General features: G+C 38.6%; 1 protein-coding gene across 2 annotated transcripts; it reads right to left on the reverse strand.

Annotated features, from left to right (window-relative positions):
• Positions 1–1,388: 1,388 nt before the first annotated feature.
• LOC113024927 (adhesion G-protein coupled receptor G1-like) lies at positions 1,389–15,664 on the reverse strand. Of its 2 annotated transcripts, XM_026172256.2 has the most exons (14): positions 15,618–15,664; positions 15,341–15,426; positions 13,957–14,032; positions 13,627–13,768; positions 13,250–13,366; positions 8,870–8,995; positions 8,536–8,581; positions 8,326–8,420; positions 5,588–5,721; positions 5,005–5,273; positions 3,165–3,261; positions 2,741–2,870; positions 2,417–2,573; positions 1,389–1,943 (listed from the first exon to the last, which is right to left on the reverse strand). In XM_026172256.2, exons 2-14 carry the CDS (start codon positions 15,423–15,425, stop codon positions 1,834–1,836), a joined length of 1,584 nt encoding a protein of 527 aa, XP_026028041.2. In that variant the 5' UTR covers position 15,426; positions 15,618–15,664; the 3' UTR covers positions 1,389–1,833. The 2 variants fall into 2 exon arrangements, with proteins under 2 accessions (XP_026028041.2, XP_080156633.1); XM_080300507.1 differs by lacking the exon at positions 8,870–8,995.
• Between the last annotated feature and the right edge of the window lie 6,560 nt (positions 15,665–22,224).

The following is a 22,224-nucleotide window of genomic DNA, read 5'->3' on the forward strand; positions in this document are numbered from 1 at the left end:
TCTCTGGAGGGGAGAGGGAGGGGAAACAGGAGGACAAAGGAGGGGGGAACAACTAAGCTGTAGTGCCTCTTCACCTCACTGTACAATACCTTGTGCAATACTTTTGTAAATAGTCAACAGTGCAATAGACTCAATACTTGAAATGTGCAATTCACTTGTATTTTTATTTTTTATTCCTATTTATTCTATTTATCCCCTTCGTATATTTTATTTATATTGTCTCTGTATTTATATATATGTGTGTGTGTATAACTCTGTAACTTCTGTCGGTGCTGTGCTTTTTTGGAAATCGAATTTCCCAGAGGAACCCACCCGAGGGATTAATAAAGTTCTATCTTATCTTATCTTATCTTATCACACAGCCTTGTGGTGTTCATTGTGATTGTAGATGAGCAGCAGTTATCCAGCTGGATATGTTGGGGGCAGTTGGTCAGGAAGTCCAGTAACCATTTGCACATGAGGGAACTGATGCCCAGGTCTGTCAGTTTCCTGATGAGTTGTGAGGGGAGGATTGTATTGAATGCTGAACTGAAGTCTATAAACAGCATTCTGGCGTAGGTGTTGTTGTTGTCCAGGTGTGATAGGACAGAGTGCAGTGCGATGGAGACTGCATCCTCTGAGTTCCTGTTCTGACAGTATGCAAATTGGTGGGGGTCCACGGTGGGGTGGGAGACAGGATTTGAAGTGTGCTAGGACTAGCAGCACTTTGTGATGATGGGGGTGAGGGCTACTGGGCGGTAGTCATATAGACACTTATTCCAGTGTTTATAAAAGCTTGACATATATCTTGTGTCACCATGTGTTATAACTTTCAAAGCTGTTACTGTTAAATATCTTGACTCTCTCAAACAGCACATCAGTGAGTGAGTTTTTCTTCAGCCACCCTTTTCATTCACTACGTGTTTATACACGTCTCTGCATTTAATCATTAGTTATTATGCTCATAGGGTGTCATATGATTGTTGGGCTTTTCTCTGTTTACTGTATTATTGTAGGAGCTTTATTTCTTGGCATCTGGTTACCGTAGGCTGAGTTTAATGTCCGGACAATTTTAGAGTAAGTGATGCTTTTAGAGACCTGAATGTGGTTAAACCAACTCCCTATCATCAACTACACCAATGACCTGAGGCAGAAACACCGATGTGTACAGAAAGAGTATAGTTTAAACTTGGACTATCTTTTGATAAAAGCTAATTACTTTAGCCACTTACATAACACTCATATTTAAATTTCAGCCTGTTAAAGAAGGTTCTGTCTTTATAGCTGCAGTTGGAAATGTTAATTTTACATGTTCAATAGTTCAAAACATCAGGCAGCAATATGTCTGCATTCATAAACACAGATTCTAGTGAAATGTGAATGTATGCAACTCACAATGTGTGCAAATAGAGGTTCAAATATACATGATTTTATTGAAAGGATTCATATATTTTATTTTATATATGTGATAAGAAGATATAGGAAAGATATTTCAAATATCACATGAAATAGGATATAAGTATACAGCAAAACACAACAGTGATGGTGTAATCTGCATGACAATATCAAAATTACTCAGGCTACTGAAACCAATGGCAGTTGGTTCACACACAAAATGAATGAAGATGCATCATATCAGCATTTATAACTTTCACTCCCAGAAGTGCCCTATTTTACACTGGATGTAGAGTCTGTTACAATCACAAAGCATCAAACATAACATTTAAATAGTGCCTTTAAAAATTTCACAAATATCACATTCATTTAAATAATTAAAAAATCAGTCGCTGTAAACAACCTAAAGCAGAAATAATAATATCAGACAAAAATTCCAACAACTCAGTTCCTGAGCTGTTAGTTTTTGTTAAGCTTTCTGTTGGGGGAAGTTGCTTCACTGCTTATCTTAGGGGCAGAGCTTTTACCCTTTCTCAGTGACTTCACAAACCACAGGAAGATGAAGAACCCTGCACAGCATACAGGGGGAGAAACGGTGAAATAGGTTTAGGCTGTGTACAAGAAGTACAAATCATGCAAACGAAACTGATATTCAACTCTTTCAGACATTACTGTTTCATACAGAGTATATAACAGTAATGTCAAAAATCTGCTCCAAGTATAAGGATGTATATTAATATTATGCATCACTCATTCAATCCCAACACTGTAACATTCCCAAACTGGCCTATAAAAAAGTTTACGTTCCTATTATTAACTGTTTATGAGCATAAACAGGTTTCATAAACCTAAAATAAGACCCCAACATATGATTTTGTAAAAAATACCATATATAGCATAAACAGCAGCCAAATGGCTGTTGTTTAATGCATTGTTACCCTGGCGCTGCATATGCATGTTTTTAAAATGCCAGCTTCAGCACTCACAGTGACCGAAGTCGTTAAAGAAGTGAGATAAATGAATAGGAGCAAACTATACTGACCTTGCAGGGAGTTCAGAACACAGAAGAGGTAGAGGGCAACAGTGGTCAGGTAACCAAATGAGAAGAAAACCAGGCCCCAAGTAATCCCGAGCAGAACGCTGACACCCAGCAGGGCGCAAATTGCTTTCCTGACCTGTTTATGGTGAAGCTGCCCAAACTAATTTGTCAAATACACAATGACATATGACACAGCAGGTTATTGACAATCTGAAGCTAACAGAGGCCTTGAATTGTGTATGAACAAAAGCTGTTCTTCAGTGTCTAATTATTGGAAATATCAATGGTTAATGTTCATTTAAAAAAGATTGCAAGAATAACTCATACCTCTTTGTTATACCCAACATTCAAAACACGCTTGACTGTCACCATAAACATGGTCATGTTAAAGAGGAACACCATGGTGAACAGTCCAGTGGTAGTGACCACCTTCACTATTTCATTAGATATATAGCATCTACAAAGAAAGGAAATAGACAGTGATTTCATCTTACCCGTTTATATTTTTGTTGAGTGTATATAGATGACTGAGTGTCTCAGCATTGCTTAATATTTTTTTCCACTTGTTAATTTATAGTTTATTTATTTATATAGCACATTTAATTACAACAGGAGTGTTGAGCAAAGTGCTGTACAAGACAATTTAAAACATTGAAATATATATTGAATTTCTAATACACATCCAAAACAGTTAATAAGTCAACATTAATTATAATTCCTAATTTCATACCCTTTAAAAGGTTTTCCTTACATTTTAGTGTCATCATGGTTTGACTTGTCTAGAAGGACATGGCCATAAAAGCTTCTGTCTATGATCACCACCACTGACACAATCACTGCAGGAACACCTGAAACACAAGAATTGATTAGTCACTCTGAAGTTTGCTGACTAATAACCAGTGATGCGAATAATGGCATCACAAGTAACGGCGTTACTAACGGCGTTACGTTTTTAAGTTACAAGTAATCTAATTACTGATTACTATTTCTATCGTTACAACGCAGTTACGGTTACTAACAAGAAAATGCTGTGCTGTTGCGTTACTATTTTTCAACAAACAGACAGCTGAAGCTGTGTTCAGCTTAATGCACATAAGTAATCTGGGCACTACAGCTTTCAGCAGCTGTGCGCGCTCCGGCGGATGGCAATCACAATCACTTTTTGGCACAACACCTGGAGCTTACATATATTGTAATATATCTATATCATGGCTAAAGCACTTCTGGATGCATGCAAACTGCATTTCGTTGCCCTGTACCTGTGCATGTGCAATGACAATAAAGTTGAATTCTATTCTATTCTATTCTATTCTATAAGGGGGCAAACTTTCGCATGAGTGCTGCTGTTTGACTAAGGAGGAATAAAGTAATTGTGGTAAGCTAATCATATGACCACTTCAAGATGACAAAGCAACAAGGTGATATATACCAGTTGTGTTGATAGGCCACGTAAAACCAGAGTCATGATAATCAATATATACGCGGCGTTTTTTCCTCAATAGTTTCGTCACGTTTACTGTCTAAGGACAGCGCTAGCAAGCACTCTCTGCTTATGACCAAAAAATAAAACAGAAAACAGTTGGTGAAAAAATGCACCATGTCGACCAATCAAAAATGATATGGCAACATGACATTTGGTTGTTTAGGAAGAGGGGGAAGTTTAAGGAGTGACCGTGAGAAAGAGCGAGAGAGAAACAGCAGAAAACGAGAGAGAGCGAGTTTTGAGATGTGAGAGATTTGTGACCTTCAGCATGTTTGGAGTGTGTAGTTAATGTGTTGTCTTGTGTAGTTAGTGTGTAGTGTTGTAGATAGTTTTGTGTTGTGTGTCAGAACAATGAGGCGCCAGGTAAAAAAAGGAGTGATACACCTGCTGCTGTCAGACCTGCAGGTATCAGGCTGTAATGTTCTCCTTTATAGTGGAGAGAAATTATTTTTTGGAGTGGCACAAATAATTTGTGTGGAATCTTATTTAATGCAGAACAGCTGATTGTTATGTCAACAGTTTGAAATGTTTTTGTTTTTTGTTTTTTTTAAAAGAGGGTAAAAGGTAAATTGCAGCAGATAACTTTGTTGTTGGCAAAACTTGTGCATAGGATTTTAAAATTGATCATTTATATTTGCATTTAAAGTTCTGAAACATGATTCATTAAACATGTCTGTGGTTGCTGCAGTAAAAAATATAACTTTCTACTCAGATTTTATGGTTTTTTTGTCTGATTTTAGATCAACTGTGTTAATACAGAATGTCAAAATGAAAACACAACTGTAAATTCAGACGTGAGGTTGTGCTGAAAAGAATGATACCAGACAAAGTAAAGTAAATCGTTTTTAAAGGTTAAATGTAGAGGTAAAATCAAAAGTGGTTTAAAATGGCCAATTATACCCTGGACCCCAGAGGGTTAAACCTTTTTTTAAAGTGACTTAATAGTTACTTTTCATGTAATTAATTACTTTTAGGATCTTGTAACTCAGTAACTGAGTCAGTTACATTTTTGAAGAAGTAACTAGTAACTATAATTAATTACTTTTTCAAAGTAACTTGCCCAACACTGCTAATAACCACCGCTTCCTGTTTGAAGGATTCCACTTACCCCATCCCACCACACTGAGTTTGAAAATGTATCTGCTGACAGAAATGTTGAAGATTTTAACTAGGAGAAGGTAGAGGTGGAACCCCTCCAAGGCCATCCAGGTGAAAGTGGCCAACAGGGAGTAGTGAAGGGCAAGAGCCATGTAGAAACAGAGCCAAGTGGAGGGGTGTGCTGCCACTGCCTGACTGGGCAGGAAGTGCAGGTTGAGGAGGATCAGGGCGATGACGAGATTGATGTGGATGTTCATAGAAAGATCTTCTCTGAGTGTCCTGTTGGACAGAGAAGAAGGGATTTGTTGTAAATAACTTTCTATCGGTCATATCTTAACTTTATATTATTTACAAAAGAATGAAAAAAGATGACCTTTGCAAAACACAGATGGTGGGGAAAAAATTGACAAAAAAGGAAAAAAAAATGGGAAAGAGCAAAAAAAGAAACACATTGGTGCACAAATGTGCCAGAAAATGGAAGTAAATATATAGTAAATAATAATAAATACAAGGTGGAATTTACTCATTTCAGATCCTGAAAAGGGAAAAAATAATTAGAGTTTGGAAAATACAACCAGAAAAGAATAAATTACCTGTTTGTGATGAAAAGTAAAACGGTGATGACCAGGGCAACAAGAGAAAAGCTACAGCCAATTATTGTAATGTATGATAGTATTTCCATGTCTTTTTTTGAAAGAACAGCATCCCCCCCAGACGAAGCAGAAACCTGTAGAGAAATACATATTCATGCTATCTTGTCACATTATTAGCAGGACGGATATATTTTAAGTTTTACTCATCCTGTATATACAAGATATACAAATCCTCAACTTCATGGTACATTTTTTTAAGATGACATTTAACAGTTTTTAATTCACCAGATGTTTACCTTTACTATCTCTAAATAATTTGCATGGAACTTTACAATTACTCTGTTTTTTCTGTCTTTGTTTTTTTGTGCCATTTCTGCCATCTAGTGGTAGAAGTATGCTGTGGAGGTTAATTACAGTCTTTTGCTTAACAAGAGAGGATTTGTGTATAATGGTGTATTTCTATTAGAGATGGCACGATACCACTTTTTCATGTCCGATACCAATATCATAAATTTGGATATCTGCCGATACCGATATGAATCCGATATAGTGTGTTTTTTAATCAATAAAAAATATTTTTTTAATATCTTGCTGCTTTTTGTATAAGTTCATACTCAAGTTAAAAAAAACACTAAAGCTATTCTGTTATACCTGTAAGCAAAAAATGCACTGCACCCAACATATTTCATAGTTCAGCAATACTGATCAATCTAATAAACTTAATCCTACTCAATCCTCCCTATTCTGGTATTTTAAAGAATAAACAACCTAACTAATAGGGCTCTAACACTCCCAGCAAAAAAAAAAAAAAAAAAAAATTGATGGGACAAAAGAGCGGGCGTTTTGACTAGAGACCGGCCCACCATTATAGGAAAAACCATAAAGCCTTTGAATGAAAGCAAACTCTGTTGTGACAGTGATGTACACTGTTTTCATGGTATATATGTATCAATCTATCAATCATTTGTTGTAATATTCAGATAATTATTTTTTAAAAGCGAGACATTTTAAATGAGAATAAGAAAGAAAGGTATTTCTTTGTGCCCCCCCCCCGTTAATGCCCTACCTGGCCCCCCTGGCAAAACTCTGCTAGACCCGCCCCTGCACAGTTACCAGCTGTCAGCTACATAGAAAATGATCCTGGTGTTATTTGTCTCTCAGAAACAGTTCAAAACTTCCCTTCAACTCATTCTTGTCACCTATAAGGTAAGCCTGTTTCTCCCTCACCTGTTCAGCTCTGATGATTCAGTAAGGACATCTCCTGGTTTCATCTTGGATGATCTGATATCCTCGTGTTGGTGTTGTTCCCAGACCATCATGAAAATGTTGTTCCAGGTTCAACATTGCAAGTGACCAATCACATTGTTGTGATGTTATTCTTTTGCGCGCCAAGCCATTCGTGCATTTATGAAATTCCAATGTTGCAAGGACAATATCAATTCTGCTTACTGTTTATTAAAGGGTTAAGGTTAGGGTTAGGGTCAGGGTCCGTTGATCGGCGGACAGAGGCGGTGTCTCGCAGCTACAGTTTTTTGTTTTACGCCGGTTTTTCCCGAAGTCGCAAAAGTATGACGTCACAACATTCTGATTGGTCACTTGCAATGTTGATCCTGGTACAACATTTAGTATGATGATCTGGGAACAACACCAACACGAGGATATGCTTTCATCTTCATGTTTCCCTCTCACCACATATCCAAACCGATATCATGACCAGCAGCTTTTACAGCTGTGGCTCCAGCAAACATCAGCTGATACTAGAAATTAATATTAAATAAATTCTAACAAGAGCTGACCAAGCTTAAACATGCTGCTGTTGTTTAACGCGACATCCGGTGGTTTCCTCTTTCTGGCGCAAAGTGGATGATAAATAAACAAGAGAGAAAAGCCGATCAGCTGATCATTGATCAGTTTCATGATTGAACAGGAGAGGGAGGGAGAGAATGAGAGAAGAGGCAGCTGTGCAGCAAAGACACAGAATAAATTCAGCTTTGTGTCTTTTTCATTGTAGCTGAAGTCCAGGACAAACTGTGTTCCTTTTCAGCTCAGTAACATCATAGCATGCCGCCCAGCTGTATAGAAACTCCTCGTCCTAGTACTGAGGATGAAAAAGTCAGCATAATGAAAATAAACTACCCTTAAACTTGGTTTATATCTGACCCAGATAGACTGCAGGTCATAACTTCTTACCTGAAGTTCAGCTCACCTGACACTCAGACCGGCGGCCGCCTTGGCTCTCTCTTCCTCCTGCGTCCCCTTTCCCTCATCCACCAGCTGGCTGCCACCTTGCTAATATTACTGAATCTGTGGAAGCTCCGCGATGCCACCACACGTAGTAACAAATAACGATCTAAATCCCAGTAACGATTAACGCGTTCCTGATTTTGGCATAATAACTAGTTACTGTGCTTGTTACAACAATAATAACGTAGTTACTGTAACGCGTTACTTAATAACGCGTTAGTCCCAACACTGTTTATAAAGAACACAGGGCTGAATTTAGCAATAGATCTCAAATATGACACTACACATACTACATCCAGAAATGGATCTGCCACCTTTAGAGCAAATTGGATGGAAAATTTTATAGAAATCCAAGATGCAGATGGCAAATGAAGAGATGGATTAACTTCTTTGTGCAATTTTATGACTGTATTTTGTTGAAGAAAGGTTCCTTAGTTCTCAAGATATGGCATGACATTTTGTATACTGAAACACAAACAAACAAACAATCCTACCATGAGCACACCGAAGTATGTGAAATGGTCACAGGAACATGTGACATTACTCTGATCATGTGTCCAAATGGTGTGGCATCCATCTGTACTAAAATCTGAAGTCAAAGTCAAAGAGATGAATGAGATGCTGCCACATTTCAATTACATCAGCTCATTCAGAAATCTATAATGGTGAGTGAAACCAGAGAAATGTCATGCTTGGTTACTCACTGTTTGTTGAAAAATTTAAGAAATGACAGGAGGGTCTCTGGGTTTGCTAAGACAAAAAGAAACAAACAAACAAACAAACAAAATGTATGTTTATATCTGGTTAATATTATACATCTATATATTTCTACTTATGTTTACTGATAAAATCTACACTTCTACTTTTACATGTAACTAAATATTAACTAGATTAAATATTATTACTCTCTCTAAAATACTACATTTTTACAGTAATCTTTAATACATCAAAATACACAGTTATTTTGTGTTGTGTTAAATAACAATGATATAAAACTATTGAGAAAAATAGTGGAATAAACAATTAGATTGTAATTACAATTATATTCTGGTTAAATTTCATGGTGATGTTGACAGGTTGCCGAAGTCCCGATATGTTCTTGCCCTTCACACTCAGGATTATCATTCGTCTATCATAAACTTCAAATAAGGCTCCAGGATCACTCTACAATGCAAAACGTTGGTCAGTTGGTTTGACTGTTTCTCCAATACAATTTATGTAATATTTTCTCACTGTCCTGACTGTCTGAAAGGAAAAAAAGCAACCCAGTGAGACAGTTAATGCGTAGTGAAAGTCATTTACATCTTAGTAAAAACATTATTTCCTGATGTACCTGCCTGGTTATCTCTAAATCTGTATTATTTACATTTTTGATTTACATTTTGCAAACGGCAAACTACTTACAGAACACTGTGGTTGAGTACCCCTTCCTCTTTCTAAAACATTTTGGTCTGCATAATATATGAACATGGTGACCAACTTTTACTGTTCTGAACATTTTATCTTATTTTTTTAAGAATCAATCCGTGCACTTTTAGCTTTTTAACTCAATTAAATTCAATTTTATTTATATAGCGCCAAATCACAACAACATTCACCTCAAGGCGCTTTATATTGTACAGGAAGACAGGATGAAAGACATGCTTTAGAAAGGATGAAAGACATGCTGTAGAAGAGAGCCAGATATTAATAACAGGTATGATTCAATGCAGAGAGGTCTATTAACACATTGTGAGTGAGAAAGGTGACTGGAAAGGAAAAACTCAATGCATCATGGGAATCCCCCGGCAGCCTATGTCTATTGCAGCACAACTAAGGGAGGATTCAGGGTCACCTGGTCCAGCCCTAACTATATGCTTTAGCAAAAAGGAAAGTTTGAAGCCTAGTCTTGAAAGTAGAGATAGTGTCTGTCTCCTGAATCCAAACTGGAAGCTGGTTCCACAGAAGAGGGGCCTGAAAACTGAAGGCTCTGCCTTCCATTCTACTTTTAAATACTCTAGGAACAAGTGCTATGGTACTACAAGGTCATTAAGATATGATGGGGCCTGATTATTTAAGACCTTGTATGTGAGGAGCAGGATTTTGAATTCAATTCTGGATTTAACAGGAAGTCAATGAAGGGAAGCCAAAACAGGAGAAATATGCTCTCTCTTTCTAGTCCCTGTCAGGACTCTTGCTGCAGCATTTTGGATTAACTGAAGGCTTTTTAGCAAGGTTTTGAGCATCCTGATAAAAATGAATTACAGTCGTCCAGCCTGGAAGTAATAAATGCATGAACTAGTTTTTCAGCGTCACTCTGAGACAGGGTATTTCTAATTTTAGAGATGTTGCACAAATGGAAGAAAGCAGTCTTACATATTTGTTTAATATGTGTGTTGAAGGACATGTTGTGGTAGAAAAATGACTCCAAGGTTCCTCACAGTGTTACTGGAGGCCAATGTAATGCCATCCAGAGTAAGAATCTGGTTAGATACCATGTTTCTAAGCTTTTCAGGGCCGAGTACAATAACCTCAGTTTTATCTGAGTTAAGAAGCAGAAAGTTAGCGGCCATCCAGCTCTTTATGTCTTTAACACATTCCTGCAGTTGAACTAATTGGTGTGTGTTAACTTCCTTCATGGACAGATAGTGTTGGGTGTCATCAGCGTAGCAGTGAAAATTTATGCTATGTCTTCTAATGATACTGCCTAAGGGAAGCATGTATAATGTAAACAGAATTGGTCCTAGCACTGAACCCTGTGGAACTCCATAATTAACCTCAGTGTGTGAAGAGGACTCTCCATTTACATGTACAAACTGGAGTCTATTAGATAGATATGATAAAAACCACTGCAGCGCAGTACCTGTAATACCTACAGGCTTTTACCTGGCTTGAGTAAAGGTTTAACTACAGCCAGCTTGAAGGCCAGTGGTACATAGCCGATTATTAGAGATAGGTTGATCATATTTAAGATTGAAGCATTAATTAATGGCAGGACTTATTTGAGCAGTTTTGTAGGAATGGGGTCTAAAAGACACGTTGATGGTTTGGAGGAAGTAATTATTGAAGTTAACTCAGAAAGATCAATTGGAGAAAAAGACTTCAAATTAATATCAATGGTACTGAAAGTAGCTGTAGATAATATTACAGCTGTGGGATGATTATTGGTAATTTTTCATGAAGTCATTACTAGTTAACGTTAAAGGGATTGTTGGCTCAATAGAGCTCTGACTTTTTTGTCAGCCTGGCTTCAGTGCTGAAGAGAAACCTGGGGTTGTTCTTATTTTCTTCAATCAGTGACGAATAGTAAGATGTTCTGGCTTTGCGGAGGGCTTTCTTATAAAGCAGCAAACTATTTCTCCAGGCTACATGATGATCCTCTAAATTTGTGACACGCCATTTTCTCTCCAGCTTACGAGTTAGCTGCTTTAGGGTACGCGTTTGAGAATTATACCACGGAGTCAGGTACTTCTGATTTGAGGCCTTAGTTTTCACATGGAGCTACACTATCCAGAGTCGTGAGGAGGTAAAATTATTAACAAGATAATTAACCAATTATTCATGTAAAAAAAATGCAGTGGAACCCCGATTTACGAATACCCCATTTAACAAAAAATTCAATTTACGAAGGCACTGAACAGCAATATTTCTGCCCGTGGTACGGCAAAATGCCCTTGTAACGAAATCCACTGGCTCTGATTGGCTGAGCCTACAATGCCCACAATGCCTTCCGAATCATGTGACATCCCCTTAGCTTTCGTAATTGCACTTCGCTGTTCCACTTGAGCGACATATTGTTGTTCTAGTTAGCTTTTAGCCTATAGCCTATCGTTCAGCATCGCCTCACTCAAAAGGCGCGATATATATATATATATATATATGCGTGTGTATATATATATATATATATATATATATATATATATATATATATATATGCGTGTGTATATATATATATATATATATATATATATATATATATATATATATATATATATATATATGCATGTGTATATATATATATATGTACACTGAACAAAAATATAAACGCAACACTTTTGTTTTTGCTCCCATTCCCCATGGGATGGACGTAGAGACCTAAAATTCATTCCAGATACACAATATAACCATCCCTCCCAAACAGTGGTCACAAATCAGTCCAAATGTGTGGTAGTGGGCACATCTGCTATATTGAGATAATCCATCCCACCTCACAGGTGTGCCACATCAGGATGCTGATCTGACATCATGAGTAGTGCACAGGTGTACCTCAGACTGCCCACAACAAAAGGCCCCCCTGGAATGTGCAGTTTTTTGCGCTATTGGGGGTCTGGGGACCCAGAACCGGTCAGTATCTGGTGTGACCACCATTTGCCTCATGCAGTGCAACACATCGTCGCATGGAGTCTATCAGATTGTCAATTGTGGCCTGTGGAATGTTGGTCCACTCCACTTCAATGGCTGTGCGAGGTTGTTGGATATTCGTGGGAACTGGTACACGCTGTCGTATATGCCGGTCAAGCACATCCCGAACATGCTCAATGGGTGACATGTCCGGTGAGTATGCTGGCCATGCAAGAACTGGGACATTCTCAGCTGCCATCTGCCCTGAACAATGTGAACCATGATTCATCCGTGAAGCGCACACCTCTCCAACGTGCCAGACGCCATCGAATGTGAGCATTTGCCCACACAAGTCTGTTACGGCGACGAGCTGGAGTCAGGTCAAGACCCCGATGAGGACGACGGGCATGCAGTTGAGCGTCCCTCAGACGGTTTCTGACAGTTTGTGCAGAAATTGTTTGGTTGTGCAAACCAATTGTTCCAGCAGCTGTCTGGGTGGCTGGTCTCAGACGATCTTGGAGGTGAACCTGCTGGATGTGGAGGTCCTGGGCTGGTGTGGTTACACGAGGTCTGCGGTTGTGAGGCCAGTTGGATGTGCTGCCATATTCTCTGAAACGCCTGTGGAGACGGCTTATGGTTGAGAAATGAACATTCAATGCACGGATCTGGTTGACATTCCTGCTGTCAGCATGCCAATTGCACGCTCCCTCATTGCTTGTGGCATCTGTGGCATTTTGCTGTGAGACAAAACTGCACATTCCTGGGTGGCCTTTTGTTGTGGGCAGTCTGAGGTACACCTGTGCACTACTCATGATGTCAGATCAGCATCCTGATGTGGCACACCTGTGAGGTGGGATGGATTATCTCAATATAGCAGATGTGCCCACTACCACACATTTGGACTGATTTGTGACCACTGTTTGGGAGGGATGGTTATATTGTGTATCTGGAATGAATTTTAGGTCTCTACGTCCATCCCATGGGGAATGGGAGCAAAAACAAAAGTGTTGCGTTTATATTTTTGTTCAGTGTATATGTGTGTGTGTGTGTGTGTGTGTTTCACCTCTCATTCGAGAACCTAGTAGTGTAGTTTCTGACCTTGTTTGTTTCAGGGAGCTTAAGGTTGGAGAACACAATCATGTTAGTTGGTCCAAGGTTCAGTTCTTCCGGGAGTTCAACACTGACTGTCGTATTGGAGACATTCTTCAAGCCTGCCTATTATATTGTAACAAACAGAAAGAGAAGCTTTATGTCTGTTTTAGATATTTTTAAAAAATATTTGTGACAAATACAAGGAAATAATATTACTTGTTTGTGGTGAAAAGCTGAATGCTAAGGCATAGCTGTACATAATTTAGAGCTATTTTATTTAGATGTTGCTGAGATATTTCTGCATAGACCACAGTGGTGATGTTGATATTATTGGAAATCTGGAAGTAAGTAAAAAAGCCAATGAGATTTTGACTTTTTCTTACTTGGCTGTCACTGGCATGAAGTGTAACGCTTTTGAAGGGAGCAGTCGGTATAAACAGGAGAGCCACAATATTTCCAAATGATATCGATATAGTCGCATTTATATTTATGTTCTCAAGAGTCTTTTCTATGTTCTCCAAGTCCCTTGTGGAAAAAGACAAAAAAAAAAAGATCATGTGCCATTTTGATTTATACTCTTTCATTAATTCCATAACATAGAGTAACTTAGCTTTAAATCAGAATTTAATCACATTTCTATGCAGCTTTTTTCAAATTACTTATGAATTAATAAGAAAAGAAATCTTTTCTGTGAAAAGACTGAAAATATTTACTTGATAGTGTTTGCATAGCCTCCAGTTCCTGAAAGGTTGACTTTATAGTTCATACATTTCTCAGCATCAGGGCTCGCTGTAGAGTAGAATGAAATAAAAATATTAAGACCCCTTTTAACAAGTTAAGAACCACACAAGTCCCCAGAATATTCCAAAGTTCAGCTCAAAGGGCTACTTACAAGCATTTTGTTTTACACTTTTTAACATTTCACATGCATTCATACTCCGTGGAACAACTTGGGTTTTAGTATCATTCCCAATAATACTTGGGCTTGCAGATCGAGTGTCTGCACCCAACACTCACTGTGCTGGCATACCTGTCAGCGGAACCAGACACATCACTAACTCCAGCTGCTAGAGCTGGCAAAATCAATCTTGCAAAGACTCCAATAAAGCCCACTGGATAGCTTTGGAAAATGTTAAGTAGAAGAGAAATTTCAGACATTTAATTGTATTTTCATAATTTTTACATCTTTTTCTACTGATTAGGATGCCCCCCATAGCCATTAATGCTACACTAAAGTAAATAACTTATCGAGTTAAATTTCACTGGTTTTCACTGGTCCAGCCCACATAAGATCAAAGCAGCTCTTTTGCGCTGGCTGTATATTTGAGCCCTGGAGATGTGCTCTTTCAGTATCTGTAGCTTTTAATGCAAGTGAGTTGCAGCAACCCACTTACTTTAAGAAGGGCAGTCTTACTTAGACATGAACAATAAAGTCTGTTAAATTTCTCGATAAATTATCACAGGTGAGAAATATCTGATTTTGCTAAAGCAGCTCCAAGGATGAGGGTCTGCTATGCATTGAGTATAGTTGAGGGTGGGGAGTCTTGCAACGTTATGGAACATATGAGTTCTGTAGACTATTTTGATGTCTTTACAGTATTTATAGCACCTTGATCTGTTAACATTTTTAACAAGCATAAAATTTCTACCCTGTGGGAAATCTTTCATTGTTCATATTCAAAACCAACCCCATATAAACGGGTAATAAACACGCTGGTCAATAGTGTGGATGGCCTACTTTGTTTATCATAAGCAAGAAATAGACAGTCCTGCTTAAGTACTAGCAGGGGGAGATACTATATTTAAAGGCATCAAGTCACTAGTGAACAAGAAAGGCATGAGGCTCATTCCTTGCTCCTTCTATACCAGAAATATTTACACTGGATGGCTAAAAGAGACATGTTAGCAATGTTAGCAATGTCTATTTTTGCCATAACTATTTTCATGTTGACTTGAAATAGAATATCACCCTGTTAAACGTGTATCCATTTCATGCTTAGCAGAAGCAAAACATGACATCCGACGGTGGACCAGTGCGGCTATTACATGTTTTGCTGTGATATAAACAAAGTTAAAAATGTATATTATCTCACTTACCTTTTACAGAAATGTTTGTAAAGTTCTGAGAGGAAACGTCAAGATACACAAAAAACACCAGACAAAATAAGATCAACCACTTCATCCTGTAGGGTTAAGAAGATTTATTTAGATTAAAAAATAAACAAGCAAACAAAACCTCTCTGCTTTACATTCAAATTATATACGTCTCTAAAACAATTCATGAGACATAATAATGAAATGGGTTAAGTTATTTACATTAACATTATTCGTGCATGTGTGTATATGTGTGTATCATTAAAAAAGCATAGCCTACCTTTCGTCTGTTGCTGAGTTGCTGTACAAATGATTTCATCTGAAAAGAATACAGGAAGCCACAACAGCAAAAAAAACAAATGAATAAGCATATTCAGCTGTAATGTTTGCGTTTACAGCTTATTTTGAGGTTGGCATGACAATATGTAAATGACACTGTCAAAAAGAAAGAGGCAGTGTCAACTGACAAAAGGCTACAGTATCTGAATTTACATTCTTCTGTGCCACTAAGTCTGTAGTAAAAATATGTGGACATTAAAAGTGTTAAACTAAATACAGGAAAATGCACATATATTCTGTCCATATATTCAGCACAAAGTTATGGTTTTCGAAGTCCCCCACCTAAAATGATGACAGAGGTCAGTAATTTGCACCAGAGGTACACTTCAACTGTGAGAGACAGAATGTGAAAAAAAAATCCATGAATCCACATGGTAGGATTTGTAAAGAATTTATTCGTAAATCAGGGTGGAAAATAAGTATTTGGTCAATAACAAAAATACAACTCAATACTTTGTAACATAACCTTTGTTGGCAATAACAGAGGTCAAACGTTTACTATAGGTCTTTACCAGGTTTGCACACACAGTAGCTGGTATTTTGGCCCATTCCTCCATGCAGATCTGGGGCGATCGTGGCTCAAGAGTTGGGAGTTCACCTTGTAATCGGAAGGTTGCCGGTTCGAGCCCCGGCTTGGACAGTCTCGGTCGTTGTGTCCTTGGGCAAGACACTTCACCCGTTGCCTACTGGTGGTGGTCAGAGGGCCCGGTGGCGCCAGTGTCCGGCAGCCTCGCCTCTGTCAGTGCGCCCCAGGGTGGCTGTGGCTACAATGTAGCTTGCCATCACCAGTGTGTGAATGTGTGCATGAATGGGTGGATGACTGGATATGTAAAGCGCTTTGGGGTCCTTAGGGACTAGTAAAGCGCTATATAAATACAGGCCATTTACCATTTACCATCTTCTGGAGAGCAGTGATGTTTTGGGGCTGTCGCCGAGCAACACGGACTTTCAACTCCCGCCACAGATTTTCTATGGGGTTGAGGTCTGGAGACTGGCTAGGCCACTCCAGGACTTTCAAATGCTTCTTACGGAGCCACTCCTTTGTTGCCCGGGCGGTGTGTTTTGGCTCATTGTCATGTTGGAAGACCCAGCCTCGTTTCATCTTCAAAGTTCTCACTGATGGAAGGAGGTTTTGGCTCAAAATCTCACGATACATGGCCCCATTCATTCTGTCCTTAACACGGATCAGTCGTCCTGTCCCCTTGGCAGAAAAACAGCCCCATAGCATGATGTTTCCACCCCCATGCTTCACAGTAGGTATGGTGTTCTTGGGATGCAACTCAGTATTCTTCTTCCTGCAAACACGACGAGTTGAGTTTATACCAAAAAGTTCTACTTTGGTTTCATCTGACCACATGACATTCTCCCAATCCTCTGCTGTATCATCCATGTGCTCTCTGGCAAACTTCAGACGGGCCTGGACATGCACTGGCTTCAGCAGCGGAACACGTCTGGCACTGCGGGATTTGATTCCCTGCCGTTGTAGTGTGTTACTGATGGTGACCTTTGTTACTTTGGTCCCAGCTCTCTGCAGGTCATTCACCAGGTCCCCCCGTGTGGTTCTGGGATCTTTGCTCACCGTTCTCATGATCATTTTGACCCCACGGGATGAGATCTTCACAGACTTGGATCCAAAACATCTGATTGTCTGTTTTGGTCTCCAATCAGCTTGAAATGACGAAAAGCAATATCCCAGAATGCATTTCATCCAAAACTCAAACGAGGCAGTGGTGGAGGAACACAGATTGGTGGGGTTTGAAATATTACTCTTTCTGGATCACAAAACTTTTAAGTTATTTTCATGCGAGAATGGTGCTGTGTAAACTTCAAATATCTGCTTGATTTATCATATCACATATTTGTAAAAGCGCTCTAACATTTTTGGAGATGCCTGTTACCCACTAGCTTACCGGGTGGTCAAGGCGCAGCTCCCAGCACATTGTTTTCAAACCCCCCATGGTCTTCCACTACTCGAGTTAAACATATAATACATAAGTCACTTAGATCAGCGGTCCCCAACCTTTTTTGCGTCACGGAATGTCAGACAATATTTTCAAGGACCAGCCTTAACATTTCACAGATAAATACAACAAAATAAAATGATACGACCAAAACAAAAACTGTGGTATTATGTAAATATAATAATCAATACAAATTCACTGTGTAAATGTGTAACTTTATTAGCAGTGTCCTTCTGAAATGTGCCAACAACTTTGAGAGTGACATCCTCCTCTCTGCCCCTTAATGCTCTTTGGTCGATATGGTAACGCAAAAATATTTATTTCAAAATAAGACACACAACACAAAACAAATGTAAAGTAAATGAAAATATATAATTCACCATACGCTAAATCAATGAGAGCCCTGTGATTGTTTCTCTGCAACAAATGTAATGATGGATAATGGGGGACAATCACACCCAAAGTGTGCTGTAATATCCCCTGATGTAAAATGTTCTGTTCTTATTTAAACAGCTGACTCTGAATTAAGTCGAACATAAAAAATATTTAAATTGAGGAGGAAAACTTTTCATAATATGACGGGTGAAATTCAAAACAGACTTACAGTTCTCCAAGACTTCAGATTTAAATTAAACGGTCCAGGTATAAACAAAACATTACCATTTAGAAGTTATCTAAGTGACTTATATATTGTGTTTAACCCAAGTAGTGAAAGAAACGAAAAGGGTTTTTAAAACAAAGTGCCGGGAGTCCGCGCCTTCACCACCCAATCAGCCAGGGCTGGACTGGGACAAAAAATCAGCCAACTACACCACCAGGTATTACAGGAAAAACCTTAAAGCCTTTGAACTGAAACAAACGCTGTTGTGACAGTTATGTACACTGTCTTGTTGGTACTATATGTATGATGTATCACCTTCATGTTTCCCTCTCACCAGATATCCAAACCGATATCGTGGCCAGCAGCTTTTACAGCTGTGGCTCCAGCAAACATCAGCTGATACTAGAAAGTCATTTTAAATATATTCTAACAACAGCTGATCAAGCTTAAACATCCGCTGGTTTCCTCTTTCTGGCGCAAAGAGAGACGGGACTTTCAGCAGAAAAGCCGATCAGCTGATCATTGATCAGTTTCATGATTGAAGTAGCAACAGGAGAGGGAGGGGAGAGAATGAGAGAAGAGGCAGCTGTGCAGCAAAGACACAGAATAACTCCAGTTTTGTGTCCTTTTTTCATTCTAGCTGAAGTACGGGACAAATTGCTTCCTTTTCACCTCAATGCAGATGTATTGTAATTGGTCCAGCTCAGAGTTGATCATGACCAATTGGCTAATCCACCACCTTTCATTGTATAAACTGTTACAAAAACAAACAAACAAACAAACAAACATAAAAATGAAAAATCACCATCGGCCCACTGGTCAAATGCCTGGTATGCCCAATGGCCAGTCCAGCTATGCGGTCAGCTGGTGGGTAACAGGCATCTCCGAAAACGTTAGAGCACTTTTGCAAATATGTGATGTCTTGAAAAATCAAGCAGATATTTGAAGTTTACACAGCACCATTCTCACATGAAAATATCTTAAAAATTTACTTTGTGACCCAGAAAGAGTAATATTTCAAACTCTGCCACTCTGTGTTTTGTACTGAGTTTTGGACGAAATGCATTCTGGGATATTGCTTTTCGTCATTTCGAGCTGATTGGAGACCAAAACAGACAATCAGACTTTTTTGCATCCAAGTCTGTGATTGGCTGGTTTTATGGCACAAATATAATGGTGTACAGAAAGAGCTGAACATGTACGGGCAGAAATGTTGAGAGCGCGAGCAATACATTGCGAGCTAGCGCAAATGCAAAAGTGAGAGGTGCTGCTATTGTGTGTGTGTATGGATAACAGCAAACACTGAAATACATTTTTTTGCACGCAGCAATGAATTTTGTTCACTCAAAATAAATTTCTCCTCAAAATACAACACTTGCACCTGAATTTTTTTTTTTTTTACCTGCGCTCAGAATAGTAGCACAAAAATAATGCCATCGCTAGATGCCTTATTGTAACCATGGTTTTAGGGTGGACACAAAGAAGATAAGAGGATATAAGAACAATTTACAGTGCTGCTTCAGTATGGAATTATTTCTACATGAAAGCTTAGCATGAGAAAAAACATTTTATTTTATTTACATTTTATTAGTGGTCCCCGTGGTAATTGGAGGAGTTAGGGCAGTGACCGCAATCTTGGTGATCATTACCAGCACATCCCACAAACGGCATCTGAGATCTATATGCAGAACAGTGCAGTCATAGGAGTAGCAAAGTTAATGCATGGGACCCTCAAGCTCCCAGGCCTCTGGTAGAGGACCTGAGCTAACTACTGCATTATTTAAACATGACACACACACACACACACACACACACACACACACACACACACACACACACACACACACACACACACACACACGTATATGATACAATAATACAGTAGCATCAAAATGGAATGTTTCATAGTTCAGTGATGTGTGCAGTAACAGTACAACAAAGTTCACAACTCAGTATTGCTTTAAAACAACATTATAATTGAATATGGGCTGTATGGTGGGGAGTCCAAAGTATTTAAACCCTAGTGGGTGGTATCCTTAAGGGGATCATTGACCCGCTATTAATCATGTGTCTCACATGAGCTAAGGTGTCAAAAGAGGGGACTCTCCACATCCAGCTTTTAAAGGAACTGTACATAGCTCTTGGATGCAAGGTGAATATCCGAGAATCATCTTCAAGAATCGTCTTCAAGATTCACCTCGCATATTTATCACTACATACATCTACTTTCAGTACTAGTAGTAGTATTTATAGTTCCTTTGAGCAATCACTTCCTTCAAACCATCAACATGCCCATTATACCTGATTCCTACAAGACTCCCCCAAAAAGTCCTAGACTATATTCACTGTTTGAAGGCACTATTGGCCTTCAAACAAATAGTAATTAAATCATTACTTAAAAAGTCATCACTTTACCCAGCTTCTGTGGTACAGACACCCGCCTAAATTTACGATTACGTTTAAACTTTCCTTTTGGACAAAGCATATACAGTTGTATGGCAAAGTGTTTGCCCACCTGATTTACTTTTTTTTGTATGTTTGTAACAATGATGTTTCAGATCATTAAACAAAATTTTAATATTATTCAAAGATACTACAAGTAAATACATAATGCAGTTTCTAAACGATAGTTTTTATTATTAAGGGGAAATTAATCCAGACCTACATTGCCCTGTGCAAAAAAAAAGTGATTTCCTCTTAAACCCACTAACTGGTTGGGCCACCTTTAGCAGTAAAAACTGTAAACAAGTATTTGCAATAACTGGTAATGAGTCTTTTACAGTGCTGTTGAGGAATTATGGCCCACTGATTTTTGCAGAATTGTTGTGATTCAGCCACAGTGGTAACTTAACCTCCATGAGGTCTCTGGATGTTAAAATCAAACTAGTTACCAGTCATCAGTTACACCAGCCAAGTGACACAGACGCACAGATGTATAGAGAAGTACAGTTTGACTTGGAGTTAGGAATGGGGATTGAGAACTGGTTCTTGTAGAGAACTGGTTCCCAGAAGCTCAGTTCCTTGGAGTCAATAGCCTGCTTTCCTATCGATTCCACTTGCACTTGCACAACAATCATCTGATTTCAGCTGAGTTTGTGTGCTGGAGGAGGAAAATGCTGGCTCAGTTTGCAGCGTGAATATTGACAATACTTTTACTTTTATTGTACAAAAACGAGAGTGTAATGGTGAAGTGAAGACTACATCCAGGACAGAAACAACTGCATTATACTGATAACTGAACTTCTTTCTTTGCGAGCACGTGCATAGCCAGAGTGCTAACTCTAAGCTAGCCAAAAACACAGAGTTATGTTAAAGCTGAGTAGATGCCGATCCCAGCTCAGCAGTCAGACTCTGAACTTCTAACAGCTAACAAAAACAATGATGAGCAGTCAGGCTGCAACCTCCATTTCTACCTGTTCATATTTCAACACAGAATCACTGTGTGCTGTCAAATTTGTGTTTATACCTAAATAATAAGAGAAAGATCATATCTGACTTCATTAAGATGGGATTTGTGTTGGTGTGTGGGACTGTAGCCTGTAGGTTTATATTATTAACTGATAATTATGAGACAGTGTGTTTCAGATCAGAGTTACAAACCAAATAATTCCGTAAGATAAGATAATATAATATAAACCTTATCCCATAAGTGGCAAATTTTCTTGATAACGTACTGCATTACTTTTTAGAAAGGTTTTCTGTGTTACATGTGTAATACATTACTTATTTCTTTTGAGCAATGACCCCAACACTGATCACAACAGATGATAAATACCTCCAACTTTTACAAACATTTGACCACTCAGCATGTAATTAATTTGCACAAATGTGTCTTTGATATGTTGCTTAGAGATGGTGGTGACTCTCAAATCAGAGTCAATGAGAACCCAATGAGACTTGGTATCAAATTGATAGCAATAATGGAATTGCTAAAATGATCTCAATTACCATCCCTACTTGAAAAGCTTTTTTAAAAGTCAGGCTTT

This window comes from Astatotilapia calliptera, chromosome 1 (genome assembly GCF_964374335.1).
Source record: "Astatotilapia calliptera chromosome 1, fAstCal68.1, whole genome shotgun sequence".
Classification (NCBI taxonomy): Eukaryota; Metazoa; Chordata; class Actinopteri; order Cichliformes; family Cichlidae; genus Astatotilapia; species Astatotilapia calliptera.

Excerpts from the sequence above, each read along its gene's own strand:
- LOC113024927 (XM_026172256.2), bottom strand. The coding sequence starts at position 15,425 with ATGAAGTGGTTGATCTTATTTTGTCTGGTGTTTTTTGTGTATCTTGAC. Across the intron at positions 8,582-8,869 it reads AATTTAACCAGAATATAATT|CAAACCCAGAGACCCTCCTG; the intron begins GTAATTACAATC and ends TTTTTGTCTTAG. Across the intron at positions 5,274-5,587 it reads TTACTTTTCATCACAAACAG|GACACTCAGAGAAGATCTTT; the intron begins GTAATTTATTCT and ends TCTGTCCAACAG.